The 21487-nt window shown below is 44.6% G+C and overlaps 1 protein-coding gene across 7 annotated transcripts in view; it reads right to left on the bottom strand.

Moving 5' to 3' along the window:
• Positions 1-2460: 2460 nt before the first annotated feature.
• The window catches only part of SYT16 (synaptotagmin 16), a 116605-nt gene continuing 97578 nt past the window's right edge, over positions 2461-21487 (bottom strand). For all 7 annotated transcript variants that reach the window (XM_064511933.1, XM_064511938.1, XM_064511936.1 and 4 more), the window contains one exon: positions 2461-11438. In XM_064511933.1, the coding sequence (XP_064368003.1) occupies positions 11125-11438 (314 nt within the window). In that variant the 3' untranslated portion in view covers positions 2461-11124. The remainder of the gene's footprint in view (positions 11439-21487) is intronic.

Below are 21487 nucleotides of genomic sequence, written 5' to 3'. Positions count from 1 at the left end.
AAATTGAACTGATGGAGAAGCAGGAATGCTTTCATCCTTTCATCCTCTCATGAAAAATTATATCACTCCTTTGATGGAATCCAAAACTTAGCTTCCCGTTTGCAGAGGCATTAAAAATGTGACTTTTCCAACGGGTCAAAATTTGGATGACATCAGGGATACTGTGGAAACAAAATACTGGTTGTTTTGCTTGGATTTCTAACTCTTTGAGGAAACAGTTTTGAACGAGGAATTAAAATGCAGCTGGAGAAGGGACAGAATAATGGGAACAATAAAACAAAACACAGCGGAGAGCCCACGGGGAGCCCGGCGAGATCCATGCTCGCACGCACTTAGCCGCAGGGAACGCAGCAAGAACAGCAACAAGCGGGTTGCTGAGCCCCCTTCGCCGGCGCTATCGCATTTGGGAGGCTGCGCAGCCCACCGCGCGCCTGCACAGCCCAAGTATTTTACCACTGACTTCATGGGTGGCCTTAGCCAAGTCGCTTGGGCCAAGCTGCACGAATCTTGGTGCCAAAACACATGGCCCACTCTTGGCTCCCGCAGAGTTCAATGCCAGCAGCTCTGCTTCACCCCCTACCAAGCCACCCCAGCAATGAGTCTGCCCGGAATAATGAAACAAGGACCACCGCGGCTAGCGCTACGCTGGCAACGCAGCCTTAGAAAACCCAGCCTGTTGTGATAGCACCAGCTCGCTTGTCACCGCGAGGAAGCTGAGGACATCCTGCAAGGACACGGCGAGGGCTTTGGAACAGCGAAGCGAGCGCGGCGTTCCCAGCAGTGCCCCAGTCTCTTAAGTAATTGCTGCTATCCCTCAGCGTTTGATTTACATGGGAGAAATGACTAGCAGTTGAGTGGGGAATCGAGGAGGACAGGAGATGGGCTCCAGCACACGTCGCGAGCCGAGCGACTTTTAGATGGACTTCAGAAAAACGCACAGGGAATAACAACGTTATCAACAAGCTGGTCACGTGCAGCATCATCTGATGGGCGCCTGAAGCACACATACATGCACACACACTACCAGCCTGTATTTCAGCCCTCTGGAATAAACAGGCTGGATTGCAAGAGGGAAAAGTGTTCCCCGTTATCGACTCTGGACCCCGCCACTGCAGCACCCTGCTGTGGTCCCAAACCCAGGAACAACCCACAGACAGCAGCTGGTTTTGCAAATCCCCCCTTTGCTCTGTTGGTGCCAAAGGAGCTTTCAGCTAGGGCTGGCTGCAACCTCAAGAAAATACACAAGTTTTTCTGCTGCAGGAATCATTGCTGTTGATGTCTCCTTTCATGCAAAATTTTGCCAGTGTTTTCCTTACCTCCTTCGCCCCTCATCCTAGGCCTGGAGCAGGTCATCTCACCCAACATTAGCCCCTAGCAAACACATTTTCCATCACAAATATGCACCAAGCAGGTTAAGTTTTTCTGCACTCTCTCCTCCTTTGAGCCTCCCAGCCTCTCTCGCTTCCCTGGGGTCTTTCAGACGAAGAGCTCAGCACTGGATTGTGTTTGAATCCATGCCTTGGGCTCATACCGATTGCTGTTGCTGAGGCTCCCAGAGCCTGAAACTACCAACTGCTGCCAGAAAAAGCAACTCTATTTCTAGGCTGGTCTTGGAAAGGCAGCCCTGCAGATTCACGCAGGAATTCAGAAATGGTGACTTCTCATGGCTGCAAATCGCCGACCTCTCAGATACGGCAGTGCTGTTCTGAAAGGAATAAACTACCCACAGTTCAAAATCATGGTGAATTTGAATCTTTTAGCTTTTGTCTTTCGCTGTCTTAATTCAGGCACAGCTTACACCGCCTACCTGACAGAAGTATGCTGCACACGTATAAATATATTAAGATCAAAGGTACATGCAAGCATTAGTGGCCCACGGGATAAAGTCAGGCTACTCTACAGTACGATGTCAGCAGCATCATGTCAGTCTAACTTCAGCTTTCCAGCCCAAATGACTAGGTGTTCACTGACAGCCCAGGTGACTGGGACCAGCCCCCATCGGAAAGCCAACAGTGTTGCAGCTCCTACCTGTTTCCCAAGCAGGACACGTCAGCCGCAAAGCCCCACGGCCGCGCCGGTGGCTATCTGGGCACCTCTCAGCACCACACGCACGTGTCCAGGACATGAAGGCCTACGCGCAGAGCTGGTGTCTACCCACAGGAGATACAGCAGTGACAATTACACCCACGCATAGCTGGTCGAAGCGTGGCATCTCATGGGGAGGAGGAACCTCTTCCTTCCCGCGGCGCGCAGCCAGCAGCCTCTGCGGGGTTCGGCAGTGCCCCTCTTTCAGCGCGGACGGACAGGAGGACGAGGCGGGGGGTGATACTTCCCACTCCTCGCAGTTATGTATTATGCACCGGACACCTGCATCTTTGTTCTGAACAAAACAAATCCATCTCCCCTAGATGCATATTCACTCGATTCTGCCACAATAGGAACAAAAAAGAAGATACGCTGTTTTTGCATGTCTGCATGAGCCACCTGCTTCCATTTTATTGATAAAAAACAGTAATAACATCATTCACCATAACAAAATAAGACTGCTCTAAGGTGTGGATGGTTATATGCACGTATGGATAATTTCAGCACAGAACTCTGCAGAAGCTGAGTTTAATGCTTTTTTTCCAGTCAGATATCATCTAGACATTAGTATTCCTAACGCAGCATATAATTAGCAAGAGGCAATATATTGTATGATCATGCACGTTAGCACTTAAGTAGAATAAAAATATTTCATTGTCAAGTACATGAAAGGCTAAGAATAAACCCATATCACTCTTGTTGAATATCCAAACATCTTTTCATCGTATTTTTTATCTTCATATTTTTTATCACAGTTTTGCACTTCAGATAATTCTTTCAATCATGCGCACAGCAAGTAAAATGATGGTCATACCATTCCAGCAGCCTTGCCAGTCAATACCAGTCATTTATTAACTAGATAGAAGATACAATTTTCAGTGCAATCTTTGAACTTTACAAAAGTGAAAAGGGTATCTGAATTTATTTCTTATAATATTCACAGTATGAACAATTTTCCTTTTGTAGACATGTTTATTGTAAAAATAATTCAGCAATAAATTCAAGCTCTACAAGACTTGTTTTTACATAGACAGAAGTTAGAGACCTGACATTTTTATTAAGTTGTTTGCATTGTTATTATTTAAAGCAATCAGTTTAAAGACATATTGTGTGCTTGTATAGCTCAGCTTGGGAAAGGAGTACCAAGATCTATATTACTCTTGATGCATCCTTAGCCAAAGGTTGGTCTCCAAATTACTCAGAATGCCAGTCAGCTTGCTGCCTGCTTGTGGTCTGTGTTAAGCACATGATGGCAATGAAAGAAAAAACTTTAAAGGCTCATTATTCTTCTAAACACCAGGAGATGCCCTAAGTGGGCCTACAACGCCATCCTGTAGAAATGCACACCACCAGCTAGGCATGCTCACCCACAAGCTGGTGGAGGTGAAGCCCCGTAACACATCCCAAAACGAGCCAAGTACTGCACAGAAGAAAAACAGTGTACACACACACACACACACACACACACACACCAGCCAGTGCATCTCCAGTGTCCAGCTGTAAATGCAACAGTAAGACAACAAAAACCTACATCTGCCAGAAACAGTATACTGTTCCGATACAGAAATAGGCCAATATGCCCTGAAAATAACTTATTATATACAGTACACTCAAACCAGCAGTCAAACATACATTGAAATGTGCTTCATGCAAACGCCTGGGGCACTCTACCATAAAAAAGATTTTTGTATATACAGATACAAATGCAACATGGTATTTAAATGCTAAGTCTACCAAATGATTACTTCTTCATGAGTTCTTTTCATGACGAATAGGAGACAAAATTTTCTGCTGGGATGATTCCTCTATGTCAATGAAGTTACAGTAGAGATTGCAGCCCAGCAAAAGACAGAGCAGTGACAGCAGAGGCTTACGAGAAGGATGTGGTACTGGTCTAATTGGAAAACTTGTGCTTGAGATGCCACATAGTGACAGCAAGAGATTGGAGAACAGGTTTTCTCCTGAGCACCATGAACATAAAATATTGCTACCAGACACGGACCTGACTTGGGGCAGATCTCTACAGATATTAATGAAAGGATATGGAAGATGTGATGGTGGAGAGAGCGTGAAGGAAAAGCACCTGTTAACAAGACACAACCGGGATGAGGATAGCTGGCAAAATTAAGTAATTTTTCCCTGCTGCTAATGAGGAGAGAAATTTGCAATGTTCTTGGGAGTCTGAGAAATGGAAAGGGAATTACTTGGCACAATCAAATGTCTTCACTGAAGTTCAAGGCTCATGCTAGTGGGATTCAGGAAAGATTCAGCTTTCTTTTTTTAGTTCATGGAAGTCAAGGTAGTAAGAAGTTTGGGTCTGTGTTGGTAAAAACATGAAGTATTATATTTGCTCTAAGTTGCACGCAATGTTCCTCCACAAGCTCTTTTCAGGACATTACAGTTCCCTTCTCTTTTGTCCTTTTTTGCCTCTGGATCTCTTCGTGCGCTTAAGTACCATGACAAATTTGTCAGGGTAACTCGGTTAAGATTCAGATCTCGGTAAAATGTCCCAGGAGTGCCACAGTCTACTGCAAACTGCTGAAGAAAATCCCCAAAGAACTGTTTGGAGCAAGATCTTGACCACAATAGCAATTTGAAGCCAAATCCGTCCCTGGAGTCAGAGTCAAACTTCAGGGAAGATGGCGGAGTTGTGCCTAATTTGCCATCCACTGCTAGGTCTGGTTTGGTAGCACCAAGAGGTGGTGTTTTTGTGGCTGCTTGGAACCACGCTCACGCACCTCTGTCCCAGGAGTCACAGACCCACAGGCCCGGCCTTTTGGTTATGGTCCGCAGAGGGCACTGTCCAGCTTTGAACACTGTCATGCAAAATCTACAGCCAAGAACAGGTCTTCATCTCTCATTACTACACTAGATCAGCCCACACTGGGTATGATGTGCCCCCAGAGTATCTGGTATCTGTTTGATGCTCATCTGCTAACTGGGAGGAAATTTATGAGCCAGAATGCTATGTCCTCACTTCTTAGTTCCTGTGGGTTCTCCAGGAGCTGTGATTTTTGTTAAACCATACTTTTGTTAAGTAAGACCCAAGATACTACTTTCCAATTTTCCAAAGCGACGAGCAATTGGCATGTTTGAATTGATCTTCCTTGTTTCTGTCTGGCTTTTGACTCTCCGTTGCATTAGGCTCAGCTGCCTAATCACTTACTGGATGCAATGAGGCAACTACTCCATTCTTTGCTGTGCAAGATCATACTGGTTACCATAGCCTGTCTCACTGCCAGTTGGCACTATCTTTCTTCTTTTTCATCAGTGGCAAACTGTAGGATTCAGGTTTTGCATGTCCTTGGGACAAGGCAAATACCCAAATCCCCATGCAGGTTCCCATATAAGGATCGAAAATGTCTGAACACTGGGCTTTTATCCGCCCTATGCAAGCACTGGGTTTCCCCTGCTCGGCGTGTAAAAACCCCTCTAGTGACAGAGCGTTATTTAAGATGTTCGGCTCTGCAGCCAGATCTCAAAATTTATCCTCACAGGAGAAACGCGGGGCGGGGGGGGGGGGGGGGGGGAACAAATCACACCCTCAACCTTCTGTTTTGGGGGACCAGCAGACAGAGCACAGCCTGCAGCTCTCCTGTTACACCCTCTGCTGCACTGTTTGGAGAAGAGAGGGCTTGTAATACTAGAAGAGATGAATGGTATCTACGAACTTCTTTATCCAGCCTACAGTACTGACCTGTGTCTGCTTCATAAAGGTGAAAAAACATGGATAACTGCGTGGGTTGAGCAGGAACATCTTCCTGCTGCCAGCTGGCAAACAGCTTGGGGATTACAGCATGAGGATTAATAGCCTTTGTCATTTGTAACTGCAGATGCTAACCTTACTCACATGACGGACTGATCTTCTTTGGATTCTGTGCCTGTTTGCTGTTCCAGAAAGATGACCTTGGGCTGCTGTGAGAGACAAAATATTTACACATTCATTTCTTCAGGCCTACAGCGTAGGCTGCAGGAAGACACGAGCTCACTCTATGTTGAAGGGAGGAGGGAAAAAAAAGAAAAAGCTGTATGACTTCAGCGGATCTGGAGCTAGGAGATCACGCTGAGAAGCTGGGTTTCAGCTCAGGCCTGATGCCACCGAAACCAGCTGTGCTCCTTTCTGGGGCAGACAGAGCAAACTCACAACTCCACAGCAGCGCAAACGCACCAAGAGCCTGCGCAGCCACCACTTGCTGCCTTCCTTTCTTGCACAACAGCCTGTTAAATCTGCAGTAAATTCCAAATAAAGACCCAAATCAGCTCTACTGAATTATCCTCTATGCCCTTCCAAGCTTTAAGATCTCTCAGCTTCTGGCTGCTTTTATCACTAAAGATCAGCCTGAAGACAGCATCACTGTCTGGCGTATGAGGAAGTACTTGCTGGGTGGTGCATGCTGAAAGGGAAAACCTCACTCAAAGGTGTGAGCTCTTCTACAAACCCCGACTTTTTTTTTCCCCCTCTCAAACCATAGTTGCAAACATCACACTTAGCAAATTGGAAAGGGAATGCTCCTGCATATTAATTCCTGCTAATTCCTTCAGGCTCTCTAGTCCTTTCATAGAACATGGGGCTTATGAAAAAGGAGCAAATACAAAGCGGGGTGTTTCTTCTATTGTAACTGTCCACGCTGAGTTGAATGGATTGTTTACAAAATAGTGACACCAAGCCTCACAGCCCACCAACAATGTTCAAACTCTACAAGCGGACTAAGGAGCACAAAGGCAAAGTCTTGAAAATGAGTATCAGACCTTCAAAATAACTCCACAAGGAGCCAGCCACCCTTGAGCACCGGGATAATGCAATATGGAAGGCCTTTGCTCAGCCTTTCTGTCCATCTTTTGTGCTGAAGGGCAGGAGGTAGCTGAGAGGCAGAGGGATGAAGCACAGCGATCATACAGATTAAAGATGATGATAAATATGGGAGTGGAAAAAAAACTCTGCAGGCACGCGAGCTCCAAGGTCATCCCCAGCTTTAAATGATGGAGAAAATGAACTGCCACCAGAGGAAACGCCTGCTCCTCTGCCAAGCTGACACCTTAGGCTTTATGCTGGAGCAGCAATCAATCGCAGCTGGCAGCATTTGGTTCTTCGAGTTCAAGAACATCTGAAAACATTACTGACTGAAGATCAGTCAATAATGTAAAGCACCAAGTTACTTCTCAGGATCTGCTGCTGCTGAAAATACCTGCAAGCATTGTGCTCCCACCCCTGGAACCGCACAGCACAGCAGCCGCCAGCGAAGCGCGGACGATCCCCAACGACAGGGGTGAAGCAGGCCACAGCAGGGTCCACGTAATTAAAGACGCTAGTAAAAAGGAACCCAAACAAATCAGACCGTGCATCAGGCAGCCCAGAGAAAGCCTTTTCAAATGGACAGTTCAGTTAGCTCGAGCTGTAGCTCAGTGGGCTAAAAGAGGTACTCATTTGTGGGGGCATCGCTCGAAAATCAGCATCATTACAGAGAAAATAAACGCCATGAAATCATTCTGTTCTGTTGTCAATACACACTAAACCAAAAAATAATACAGCAGCAGAGCACTTAGCAGGACAGGGGTGTTTGGGCTGGGGAGAGACCAAGGAAGGAACAGACCGCAACTAGCTAAAAGATGCTGTTCAAGATATGGAGATGTTTCCAGAGCACTTGCCCACAATATTCTGGCTGAGAAGACTGTGCCAGTGCAATTAGGTCCTTCCCACACAATGGTTTTGTGGGTTTGGGGAGGTTTTCTTTTCCCCTCAAGAAAAGAAAACTCATATAAGCCAAAAGGGGATCCTAGGCAGGAGTGTGAAAGGGGGATGAATTATCTTTGAAAACACGAGTGCAATAAGAAATCTGCACTTGCACGTGGCTGAGCACTCCCAGCATTCGCCTTCTGGCTCACAGAGCATCCCACGCCTCTGCCCCCGGCTCTTCCCCCACCTGGAGCGCTGCGGAAGCGGGGACCAGGCATCGGCGTCCCTGCGGACAGAGGCCGGCACAGCACAGAGACTTGAGCCTATTAACTGCTGAAGAGCTAAGTGCCAGCTGGGAGTCACGATCTCCAAGGAATACTTCTGGAAATTCAGTCTTCTCAGCTCCTCTAAAGGAAACAAAGGGTTAAAGCAGTGACTGAAAGGGCAGCAGTATTTACATAATAAAGACCATGAGCACAAGCCCAGCCTGAATCAATATTAGCAATGACTAATTCAGTCCATCAATGGGAAGAATTATGGGAACTCTGGAATATGGGAGAGCCACTAGAAAACCATCTTCATTTCAGAAATAGTCCAAACTGTGAAGAAAAACAAATCACAACAGCAACAAAACCCCCCAAAACAGCCAGCAGGCACAAGCACCCCAATGCTGTGTTCATGCCAGTACTGCTGAGTTCCTCCGTGCTTCAGCAGGACTTAACAAACCTCACGAACACATCGCTCAAGGCTCGGAGGAGCTAACAGGTTTAACAGCAGCTCTGCAAGACCACCGCTCCCCTTGCCTCATCCCCTTTCCCTCCAAATTTCTCTCATACAACATCAGGCCAAAATGTTGTTGCAATCATGCAGTAACCTGCTTCCATCTGGGAGCAAAGTTATAACATGTGCTCAGATACTAACTTAGTCTGAGCTATTTTCTCTTGCTTTCCTTTGACTTCCTACATTCTGCACTGAAAATATATTTTAAAATTCAATTCCCATTATGCTCCATCTTCAGAACAAATCTTGATGTGAAAATGGTATGGAAGTTAAAGACCATTTTACTTCATTGCTTTTTAAAATGATCTTTTCCAGGAAGTGTTTTTTTAAACCACACTATTATAAATTTGGGTTATCTCCAGTTCATTTCGGAAACACCTTATCAACTTATACTTCTCCCTTAGTTAATCACTATATTAAGCACAAGCGACACTTTGCAGATGCAAGAAGTTATGAAGAGAATTTCAATTAGTTTATTATACGTAGACATCTCACGTAATAAAAATTACTTAAAAATATTTGTATATACATTTTGTGAGGTTCAGGGAAAAAGGATGCAGAGATTTGAAAACGCAACTGAAATCAGCCAATGAATCTTTTGAATGTGGCAGTTTCCTGTGTTTTTCTTTTTCCTAGAAGAAAAGTATGTGATAAAGAAACACATAATCAGACCTATTCTGCTAGATATGCCCCAAGTGCTCATTTTCTCTCCTGTTGGTAATTCAGCAGCTTTAACAGTGCAGTCAAAAACGTATTTGTTTGCGCAGTTATATTTGGGTTAGATCCTGCTTTGTGGTGCAAAGCTCCAGTAGTGCAAAGCAGATATTTTGCCAGCTTACCCAGGCAGTGGAGGACAACCCTCCTGCATAGGATCCCACCAGTCTCACTGCAACAAAAGATGCTGGATTCATACAGGTGAGTGAGAAGAACAGCACTGTAGAAGGGAAGGAGGCTGTTGTGGTAAAGTGGAAAGTAGAACTGGTGCCTGGTCTCAGTAAACAACAAAAATAAACCAAGGAATGGTCCAGCACAGAGAAGGCTTTTCAGCAAGATACTTCTTGTGCCTCGCTACCGTCAGTATGAATGAAGAGATGCCAGTCCACTCCTAGAGAACATGGGGAATGGGAAACTGGGCAGCTAATAGTATTTGAAGATCTTGGCACCTTACTGCCTACATACAACCACTGCACTAGAGGATTCATGTCCTCTGATGTGTCACGTGCAGCTTCATAACAGCTAACAACTGCTAAGCTTTCAATAGTCAAGCAGCAGATGACTTGTCCTCCTATCTCTTGACACCACAACTTCAACTTGCAGAGACAGGGAAAAAGATTAAAATGGAAAAAGGCATCATAGTCTGAAAAGTAACTATATAAAAGTGTCATCACCTCATCCAGCAAGCCTGCTCCTTCCGTTGTGTCCAGTTAAAGGCAAGAAGTGCACTGTTCTCTCATGTTAGCCCAACAGAGCCAGCCCCCCTAGGAGATGGTCCCCTGGATCCTACTCCTTGCCTATAGTAGAGCTTGCCCCAAAGACATGGTGACACAGCCTGGCACTCTTTACTGCTCAGTGCCAAAAATGCTCCCTTTTCAGATCCTCAGAAGATTTTACAGGATAGGACATTCAAAGAAAAGCTCTCAGCAAACTGAGTTGTGCTTAACTGAATCACTGAGAAGCAATATTTAAAACCTCTCTGTGTCGTACTCGCAGAAATGCTTTTCTGAATGAACTTAACTTTTACTAAACAAGATAAAACAATGATGCAGAAAAGAGTGATTTAGGCACAAAGGTGGATGTGCAGCTTGTTCTGGTGGTTTTTTTGGTATTCATGATGACAAAAGCCATGAACTTCAAGTAAGCAACTAAACATGCAGTGTATAATCACAATAAAAAATTAATGCTAGCTATCTTTCATGCAAACCTACGGCAATACAGACTAACAAGTGCACAGGATATCTAACTAAAAATACTGCTAGTGTTTAGTCCTAATGAATAATATCAATTGGTAGTATAGGATAATGGTAGTAATGTCTAGGCACTTAGAAGTTGACAGAGAATTCTGTAGTGCTATACTATCCAGTGTGCAGTGGTATCAAATGTTCATTTCTAGGACTTAGAAACACAATAGTAAAGGAGAGGAAGTGTGATCTGCATGCAGGCTAGACTAATAAGCTCTCTGCGTGTCAAGAATATTTGCAAACATCATTAATATGAATTCAAGGAAAGAGGGAAGAGGAGAATTTATTCCAGAAGAAAATAGCATCAGTCTATGATGACTGAGCCTATGACGAAATGAGTGAGACAATGACCAGAGAGAGGATTTTGTAGATTTTTCCACTGCTTTTCCCAATGGTTAGTTATTTGGATGGGGAAAATGCAGGATAACCTGGAAAAACAAGAACTAAACATGCCTCCCAGGCCTTGCCACCTATAATCATCATGACTGCTGAGGCTGAAAAGCGAGGTTAAAGTGTACGTGACCTATTGGAGCTCAGGAGTTGCCACAAGGTAACTGCTTCCAGCTGGCTGAGGAGGAGGGAAGAGCAGCCCACAGCCCCAGGACCTATGGGGTGTCCTGGTAACCATTAGGATTCGAGTAGCGTATGCCACCTGCAGACCTGCATCCCCTTCGTTTCCCTCATTTCTTGCCAATGATTTTGTTCTTCTTCTCCGCTGCTGTTCTGACCCATAGAAATCCAGCCAATCATCTCTTTGCGCTTCATGCTGCGTCTGTTGTATATGGAAATCATGAGCGTGACATCGGAGAGCTGGAAGAGGGCAACCTGGAAAATGAAAGTTTCCTTGTAGACAGGGTTGGGCTGTCCTCGACGGATGGAGGTCTTGCAACGAGACATCTCCTGGCCCACTGAGTTGAGCAGACGGAGCTTTCCATAGGTGTCTAGAACAAAAAAAAGGACAAAACAGAGGAAGTAAAATCTCTGGCATGGGTGACAGACTAAATGAAAGCAACAAGCAGTCAAAAGACACCCAAAAAACTCCAAGCAGAACAGCTTTGTCTGCATAAGCACTAAATGATGGATGGGAACAGGACTGGACTGCTCTCCTTGGTAAAATCCACGGGATGAGGAGCAGCAGGTGAAACATCTCTTGGATTTCCTCATATTTAGCTAGAGAGAAGAAAGGAAGGAAACTGAGATGTGTGATTTGCCCCTACTCTCTTGTAAAAAAGCAGGAAATCTGGCTCCCAAACCTAGCAAATCTGTCAAAGACTAGTCAAAACTACGAGCATCCCTGTGGATTCTGCACATCAAATGGCATATCTGCACCTTCTCTTCCTCTTCCTCACAACATAACTTCATGGGAGCTGTCTTACCAGGGCTTCCCTTGTCTGCACTTACCTCTCATTGCTTTCCTTTGGAAGAAAGCCTTTTTGACCTATTATTTGGAACAGCAAACAAAAAGGGGCCTCAAAGAGACGGAGAGGAAACTTGCACATACAGTGAAATGATCTGATCTCACACTAAGGTTGCAGGGCCTATTGCAAATTCTCATCTTACTTTTTTGCTGGACTCAAGGTCAATTTTATTCACAATTCAAGCCAGTGCAGAGTAACAGCGGTTAAACGATACAAGGAAGGGATGGTCCATTTCAGACTTCCAGTAAATCCAACCTTGAAACTCTTGCTGCCTCTGGTATTAACTATTTCACCTTCACTACTAATAGAGCATTTGCAGGCAAAACCTTGTGGTACCACTGCCCCACAGACTCAGCTCAGTGCAAGTTTTCAGCCTCGCTCTTTGCATGGTGGTAGCAGATGACTTGGTTCGAAAAGTCCCATTCTAACCCTTCGTAAATCTGCACCCAAGTTTGAGAATGATTACTATTTCAGAGCGTGCTGAAGATAGGAAATAAATAACAAGCCACCGTCTCTTGTCTACAGCATGTCTATCCTTTTCTGTTCCCGATTGATGTGCTATTTTACGCACTTATCCGCTGAGCAACACAAGGTGTGAAATTACACTTCAGGTGTGAAAACACTTCTGTGTCTCAAAAGCAGGGCTCTCCGCTCCTCAAACTGTTCCACTGAAAAAGCTGTCAGGAGACTGACAATCGAGGAGCAAATTGTAAGTCTGCACAGCTGTACAGCTATCGAATTACTGTGGAGAAAGTTCAGTCCAATCATTAGCTAGTGGTGCCAATTTGGCACCCAACGTAACATTGGAGATGAAGTAAATCTTGCCAACAAAGACCTACTCGTTAGACGGAAAAGCAGAGCAATTTCAGGCTTCACTCTGACATGAAATATTTTGCTGATTGTAGCTGGGAAGGAAAGAACCGCTTCAAACCCAGACAAAGCAGAGTTCAGGCTCTAGGTACTTTACCAAGAGGTGGACCTAGCTCCCACAGCAATATTCAATTTTGGTGACACTGAGGGATTGAATTCTATTACAACTTCAGACCCATCAGAAATGAAAAACACAACAGAGGACTCTCCTAGCTCAACTGAATGGGAAACCAAGCAAGATAACTAAGAGATGCAATTTCCTGCAATACTTGTAGAGATGATACTTTGCACTGACAAACCATAATGCGCATTAGAAGTATTCCTCATGCGGCTGTTTTGGTCAGAGGCTGCTGGGAACTCCCTGGAATTAAAATTAAGTGAGGAATAGAGAGTTTATGGATTTTTAATGTATTCAGCCTTTTTTGTGAGGAGAGGACTTCAAATTACTGAAAAATTTCAGCCAGGTTGATTTTGAAACACAAATGATCAGCTAAATTAGGACAATTCCCCATTTAAATTTCACAGCTTGTTTCTTTCAAATTGAAATCTCACATTTTCTACATAATTTGAATACGTTTTCCAAACCGTTTGCAGGCAGAAAGCTGAAAGGATTTGTTTCTGCTGGCATGCGAGAGAGGCCAGTTCTGGGACATGGGGATTCATGGAGAGGAGAACCCTCTCTATTTGCTCCTGCCCCAATACCTTAGCTATTGTCTAGATACGTCCTTGGTCTCGTTTCCCTTTCCCCACCATCCTCTGAGAACTGCTTTGCTTGAATGGGTATTTGGTTGGGATGAGAGGAGGAAATGGGTCTGGGAAGAGTAAGTAAGGGCAGAGCTGGGCACGGAGCAGCAGTGGTAAGGCTCTGTCCTGGGCAGGAAGGGGCTGAGGGAAGTCACAGGCACCAGGAGCCCCTGAAACCCTCCACAGCTCCCAAGAGGGCATCCCCAGCTTTGCCGGGGCAGTGGATGGGCAGAGCAGAGAACCGGCATGCAGCCAGGAACTGCTAGCATACGCTCTCACTGCCATCCCATCTGAGCACGGGAACTGGAACTTGACTAACAGCAGATGAAGTACGTCTTTAGCTCATCTTCCCATCCCACTTGAGCGAATGGTCACCCACGCACGCCTCTATCTGTTTTTCTGAGAAGATGTGGAGAGCACTGAAGTCTAAACTTTCCTCTTAGTAAACCCTGCTATCATCCATCCCTCCTACTGCTGCCAGCATTGAGTGCTTCAGTAGGATTCATCACACCTAGCCGCAGGCGCATACATTTGAGCAGTCCCCCTTTAGGGTGAACCAAAACATTGCCAATACCACCAATGAAGTATATGGCATAATTCAGCAGCGATCTAGTAAACCAGGCTATCATTTCAGATGATTTAGGTTTTAACATCAAAGCAAGTACCACAGCCCAGACCTCATAGGATACTGTTTCAGGATGGCCCCATCAATTTTCCAGGTGATGAACAGATTGGTTTCTTGCAGTCATAAAGTCTAGAATGTCACATCCCTGGCTGAGGCTTGAACTTTAGCAAATGAGGAATAACATAACTAGCTTTAAAGAAATCCAAGGATTGCATGGATGATGATTTAAACCAATAGAGATCAAAATCAGAAAATATGTTTTTTTCTTTAACATACATTAGAATCTGTTAAGTAATTCTGTGTCAGGGCCCTGTTTGCAAAGCACCAAGGTCAGTAGGGGTTCTGCAGCTATCATCTGGATAAGGTGAGAACATACATGCTGGAAGGAGACTAAGCTCAGTGCAGAGCCAGTACCAGGAGCCTTGGTCATCCCTGTGTAAACACAGACAAAAATCTGCTGCAGGTTACAACAGAATCAGGCTGCTATTCTTCTCAAATATATTCCACTGGGTGTATTTTACCAGCCAAAAGAATCAAGCTTGCCTGAACAGAAATAAAAGAGTAGGTGTGGGTAATATATTTAGCAGCTGAAATTTACTTTGCAAAGCTGGTGCGTATGAGGCAGAGCTGTTATTCTGCTTCACTAACTGCACTTTAAGATTGTGGCTCACCCATTGTGCTCCTGCAGCATCTTTCCAGGTGTCTCATTGGCAAATGCTTCCTCGCTCACTTTCCGGTCCATCTTGGTCCTCTGAGGCAGAATATTCTCCCCTTTGGTTGGCTTTGCCAAACAAAACCCATCATTGGATACTCGGTAAGATTAGTGGAAGTACAGCAGGGATGAACTTGCCTATCTGCTGAGGAATGTATGTGTGACAGCATCTACTCATTATGAAGGCAAACATTTACCATTTAATTACATGCTCAGATTCAGTAATGGCCTCATTACTGTGGCATCTCAGCACTTTACACTCTTCAGTGTATTTACTTTCATGCCACCTCTGTCAAGTACAAAAGAAGTGAAACTAAGGCTTATATTCTTTAAAATGCATAAGTGCTCACCCTCTAGTCAGGCACCTGTCTTGCTGACACAAAAAAGAGTCAGACCTCTATATATCTGGGTGTGTCTGAGATTGAAACTTGCCACGGTTACACAAAAGTTTGCAAAGCAGCAGGAACAAAGTCTAATTTTGTCAAGATCAATTTTAGCACCACATCCTCTGAGTTCTCCCCTTCTAGACAGGCTTTGGAATAGAAGTTCTCGTTACAGATCGTTTTTGCTTTAAACTCATCTTTCATCTCTGGGACAAGTGGCCAGATGAAAGTTCACATATACATAAAATATCAACACCTCTGCATTTAATATCAGAGCGAAAAGTAGTAAATCAAGGAACACTGCAAGAAGCCAGACACATTTTGGGCTGGCACTGCATAATCTTACTCCAGAGGTTTGGTCAAACATCATCACATGCAGACTGCTTTGCCTTCATCAACACTGCCCCAACCATAAAACATCTCTTGAGAGCTCATCTGCAAAGGCAATCAGTTTATCTACGATTCTTCTAATGACCCATTTCGGTCTTCATCCTTCTAAGGGAACTAACTCATAATGACAACTCAGGGGAATAATCAACGATAATTTATGTGTTCCTGTTTTTGGAGCAAGGAGCATAGCATGAGTTCTGCTTTCATTTACCCTGAGCTCCACAGTTATCAATAAAGCTGACCTGCAAATAAAAACACTGTAATCCGAAAGTGTCCAACCCCATGCTTCATTTTATATTTAGAAAGGAAATAAACAACCAAAGACTCTTGACCTCTTGGTCTGTGGACTGCAGGGTATAATGCAGTGCTGTATGGACTTCCCTGCTCTCGCTCTAGGCAAGCTAGCTCATTTCCAAAAGCAGTATAACCATGTCAGCATGTTGCAATCCAGACTAATAAGACCTGCAATAAAATACAGCCTTGGGCCTACAGCTTAATTTCACCCAGCTGGCAGGCCCACACTCCTAGCCTGCATAATAAATAGCAGCATGGCTTGGCAAACCAGGCCCAGATCTAGACTCTGTTTTATCCTATATGGCACAATTCAGTGTGAGGTAGAGAGATACCTTAGCTACTCTGGCCTGAGACCCAGAAGACTGTTGCTCCATTAATGCATGGCTTTACCTGCCCAGTTAAACCTGTAGTGAGGCAAAAATACTTTGAACCCAGTTAACTGCAGCCATAGATGTGCATCAAGAAAAAAGTGCAAAGGAGAATTAGACTCAAACTTTTGTCTTCAACCCCACATTGTGAAAATCTGGATTAGGCCAGAGGCAGCTTGTGGCCTACTCTATTTACTATTGAAGAGCTGGGAGCTGCCTACCACCTCTCTGCGGAGCCAACTCTTTTTCCCCGTTCCACCGAGTCTCTTCCACCCAGGTCTCCTCTCCCTCGGCTGGCAGCTCTGGTGGAAGGGAGAGGCTGGGATCTGGCGGTCTTCGCAACGTGTGAGTCACAGGAGAAGAGACCAGCAGTGCCTTTAATTTCAAATGCAGCAGAGAGGAGCACATTGCTTCCTGGAAGCACCGTTTGGACGCAGGGGAGTAAACTGCCAGCATACGTGATCCGTTTCGTGCAAGGTAGCGGCCTGCAGGACTGCCCGGGAGGAAGGCCCAGCTCTTGCAGCTGAACAAGGCAGCTTCTGGAGAGCCTCCCAGCTCAGCTCTTCAGTGATCCTCCTACTGCTACAATGCCTCGTGCCCACTAAATTTTACAGCAACAACCCTCATCTGACTTCACCTGGGACGCGTGTCAGGCTGCGGAGCCAGCTGTCCACAGCATGCTTCCCTCGCTGCGCTCTCCAGCCCCGAGGACACGTAGCACTATTTTTAGTCTGCGCTAAAGCATACTACAAATACCTCTCCAGATGTACAAGGTGTCTGTCCTCTAATGAGGGCAAACCATTTTCAGCACTTCATATAAAGCATAGTGGGCTTTTTGCTTAGCTGCTGGCCTCAGAGAGGGGTGGGAACAATAACTGAGAGCACATCAAAAAGCATTAATGCACGGCTTCTCAGCAACAGGAACAGAAACAGGGCTGCACACAATGTAAAGGGCGCTCAAGCCTGGCCTTTCTCACCTACAGCACTGGTGCCCACAGGCACGGCTTTATTACACAGCCTATCATCAGGTCTCCTGCAAATGCTGTTCTTCAGAGTCACTGCAGATTTGCATGAAACATTCAGCTCCGACTGAAATTTGGAATTAGCAGAGTTCTACCCTAGGAGCATTTGCTTTGTTTTCGGCTTATTTGGGAGGGAGAGATTCTTGTTTACTGCTACGGGAGTGGAGGAGGCATCACCATACACTCTGCTTCAAATGCACTCCTTTGATTCAGAAATATCTTCACTTTATACACTGCAAATATACACTTTTCATAGACTTTTAGAAATACAAAAGTATTGAAAAACTTACTGGAAAATTGCAAGCCATCGCTGGATGTACAATTATCACGGAACATCCCACACAGAAATCTCACAATTGCTCCTTAAAAGTCCATTGTTCTGTGGCTCCGTTTTCTGAGCCTGATCAATCTCAGGTCTCGCATACGATGGGAAGAGCTGTAGCAAGTCAGTCCAGCCAGCCCAACAGCAGCCAACGCCAGATGCCTTAGTAAGTCTATACAAATAAGGCATATACTGACTCTCTCCAAAAATACTCTCCCAGTCTGCAGTGATCTGACTCAAGAACTTCCTTAGTCAGAGGCAGTGTCTCTGTATTTAATAGCCCTCAACGGATTTTCTTCACAAACTTGTCCAGCGTCATACTGAACTCAAGTAGACTTCTAGCATCCCCGATGTTCTGCACTGAGGACCTTGACAGCTTAAGTATGCACCGTGTGAAGAGCTGCCTCCTTCTCTTCCAAATCTGCTACCTCCTAATTTCATTTTATGACCTTCTGTTTTTGTATTGGGAGAGACAATGAATAATCATTCCCAATTCACTTCCTCAATGACACTTAGGATTTCAAAGACCTCTGTGAAATCCTCCCCCACTTCTCTTCGTCATAGCATTGTAGGAGGCACAGTCTATTCAGTTGTTGCTTGCATGGAAGCTGTTCCCATGCCCTGGTTGTCTCTGTCACTCTTCACTATCTCTCCAGTTCTGCCATATTTTTTTTGAACGGAGGAAGCCAGAACTGTGTATGGTATTCATTATGCAGGTGCACAGACATTTATAGTGACACAACAGTATTTTTCATTTTATTCTCTGTCCATCCCTAACATTTGATTTGCTTTTTTCACAATTGCTGCTGATCCTTGGGTGGACATTTTCCTGAAGGTATCTACTATAAGCCTAGTATCTCACTCCTGACAGGCTCAGAGTCCATCCACATTAAGTTTTAATTCCATCCCCACCTCCATGCAATACTTTACATTTATCCACACTTCATCTTCCATTTCATTGCTCAGCTGCTCATTACTGTGACATCCCTCGCAGCTGGCCTCATCTTTACTATCCTGAACAAAAATCTTTTCAGCTTATCTTATTGTAAGTTTTCTCAAGGCATATTCAAGGATGGGGAATAAAAAGATACAGAAGGAGAAGTGATCCTGTAGAAGCTCACTGTGACACACTGATAACTACTCAGCAGTGAGTAATTGTCCCAGCATCTCCACTCCTCTGACAACCAAGCTCTCTAGACTGAATCCGTCCCACCTCATCCTGGTACTGGTCCCCCTTTTATAACTGATGAGATGAGAGTATGAATTAAAAAGCTTTAGGAGCTCAAGCAAGCTCCCTGTTCAGTGCCAGCTATGCTGGTTAAAAGTTAATTTTTTATTCAGCTTCTTGGTCGGGGTGCGAGCAATTACAGAAATTAACATGTGCCTTAGTTCTCCAGGTATGAAACAAGAATAATAAAATTTTCCTTCCCCCCAAAACACATTGACAAGATAAAATCCACTAATGACTTTCAAGCACTCTGATACCAGAAGAACAAATACCATGTAAGTACCCCAATTTTTCTATATTAGCATCTTCTATGCTTCTTGGCCTTGCTATCGGTGGCTCAGGTAGTTGTTTGTTTTCAGAAAAGTCTTTACTTCAAGAATTTCTTCTGTTCCCAACAGCAATTCTGATAGCTTGTTCTCTCCCTCCTGTCTTTTCCAGTGCTAATGCTATTGTATTTGTTTAATAGGGTTAATATGCTGCTGGTATAATAATGATCATGTACAGATGTAATTATTATGTGCAATTAATTCTGCAGCTGCTGAAAAGCTTGGAGGATTTTTCTAAGACGAGGGAATATCTTTACAATAGTCTTTCTCAAATTGCATTACACACAGACATATCCCCCAAAAGAAATGCGAGAGGGGAAAGAATGAAGACTGTGGATCAGAGGACAGAGAGCTGCACTCAGCAGAGCAGCAGGTGAAGGTTAAACACCCTCAGGGCAGAGAGCATCTCTCTGTTGTGTGTTTATACACTGACTAGCACAAATGATTCCTGGTCCATAACTGCAGTCCCAAGGTACTACTACCATGCAAATAGTATGTAATTGGTTATAAATTTTTAAAGATTATGCCAGTGCTGTAGTCTTCTCTTGTTACCTTCTTTAAAGTAAACATCTTTTAAATGAACACACTGGGTTTTGTTCTTCTAAGAAGATACAGTATCACAGACTAGAATATGAACCCTTATGAAATCTGAACACAGGTTCATGATTTTTACAAGAACTGAAGAAAATTAAGTGCACGGAATGCAAGTCATTAGCACTAAAATAACTATGGTGTCCTCATTTAACAAAACTGTAGCTGCTTTTCTGCATGAAGCTTTTTGGCATATACTGATAATTTACGGTCCAATGCTGCAGCCATGCTTTTGAGTGCTCTTAAGTACTTTGAGTGATAATGGATCTATTTGTGTGATCAGGGATTACAGACTCAGGCCTATAAAGCAGCATATTCCCCAGACAACTCCTGGGCACTTGTCTTTGACCAAACTATCCTTAAATCCCACATACATGACCTGAAGAGAAGATACTGCCTGAAAGATTCAAGTCTCTGTAAACTGCCCGGTTGTTTCCTAACTCACTGTTAAACAAGTAAGCACTGATGACTTCGATATTTCACAGACTCAGTTCAATTCTCTACATCCCATTTAAAACCTAAAGTGTGTGGAAAAAGTGGAGACACATGCACAATTCCCCCACCTCCGATCTTTCTTTTCTTCTCCAGAAAAGAGTGTTTTAACCTCTGCAGTGGCTACCACATTAAATCACCGGTGTGCAAGTCCAGCTCCTGCTTCTGCACACAATGCAATCCCTGTGCAAGGACGCAGGGGCGGAGGAGGGAGCCTGCACGCTGCAGGAGATGCCGAGCTCTCCTGCCCAGGCCCCATGGGGCAGGGAATGGGACAAGGCAGGAACAGCACCACGGGGCTGCAACAGGACCACAGAAAGGTACCCCGCAGGCTGTGTGCGTGCAGGGTGGGAAGGGGACAGGTTCTGCCCATTGCTCTCCCCTGAGCGTCTGCCCTGTGCCACATCACCAAAAATACTAAACTCTCCGGTCAACGTGGACAGAGCCGGATGGGCCCCAGACAAGGCAAAGGGTGTAAAGCAAAAATCCCAGTCTTCTGCCACCTGACTCCTCTCAGTCTTCCCATAAATGACTGCTTTGAGTAGCAGTTTGGGCTTGGCATTTAAGTGTCCCAAAGTGCTATTATGCCTAAAATCCCCATGATACTTATAAAGAAATAAATCATTCCCCTCAGAGCCTCAAACAACAGAACCTGAGGTAGGAAGTATTAGAGAAAACACAAGGGCTATTTTCTCACCCTCCAAAAAGGGAGATAGCACTTTTAGTTTTCACCTAGTGACAGACTCTTATTGAACGTCTCATTCAGCCACCAGCATGTTTCAGACAGTAACAGCCAGACCTCACAGCACCCCTCCGCAGTGCCTGCAGGACTTACCAGCAAAATTGTCCCCCAGCATCTGAGAAGTGCTGTTTGTTTGGTTTTTTTCTTCTTTTTAACTTCTTTCAGTTTCTGCTTCACTGGGTTTACTTCCGCTCACTACACTACTGGGAATTTTATAGGTTCATAAGAACAATGTAGAAAGCAGGAAAAAACAAGGTGACTGAGTAAGAACAGCAGGTTGTGACAGACTGAGAACTTCGCTGTAGTAATTCATGAATTCCTATGTTTCACCTAATAATTGGCCTAACACAGACATACTGGTTTGGCAGCACAGAAGTTGGTCTGGATACAGAAAGGATAGGAAGGAGCAACTCAAGATAGCCTTAGCAGCGGAGAACTGTTTTGAAGCAATGTCAGTTTGGGT

The sequence above is a fragment of the Dromaius novaehollandiae genome, chromosome 5 (genome assembly GCF_036370855.1).
Source record: "Dromaius novaehollandiae isolate bDroNov1 chromosome 5, bDroNov1.hap1, whole genome shotgun sequence".
Classification (NCBI taxonomy): domain Eukaryota; kingdom Metazoa; phylum Chordata; class Aves; order Casuariiformes; family Dromaiidae; genus Dromaius; species Dromaius novaehollandiae.
The sequence above is the reverse complement of the archived record's forward strand: the minus strand, read 5'-3'. Positions and strand labels throughout refer to the sequence as shown.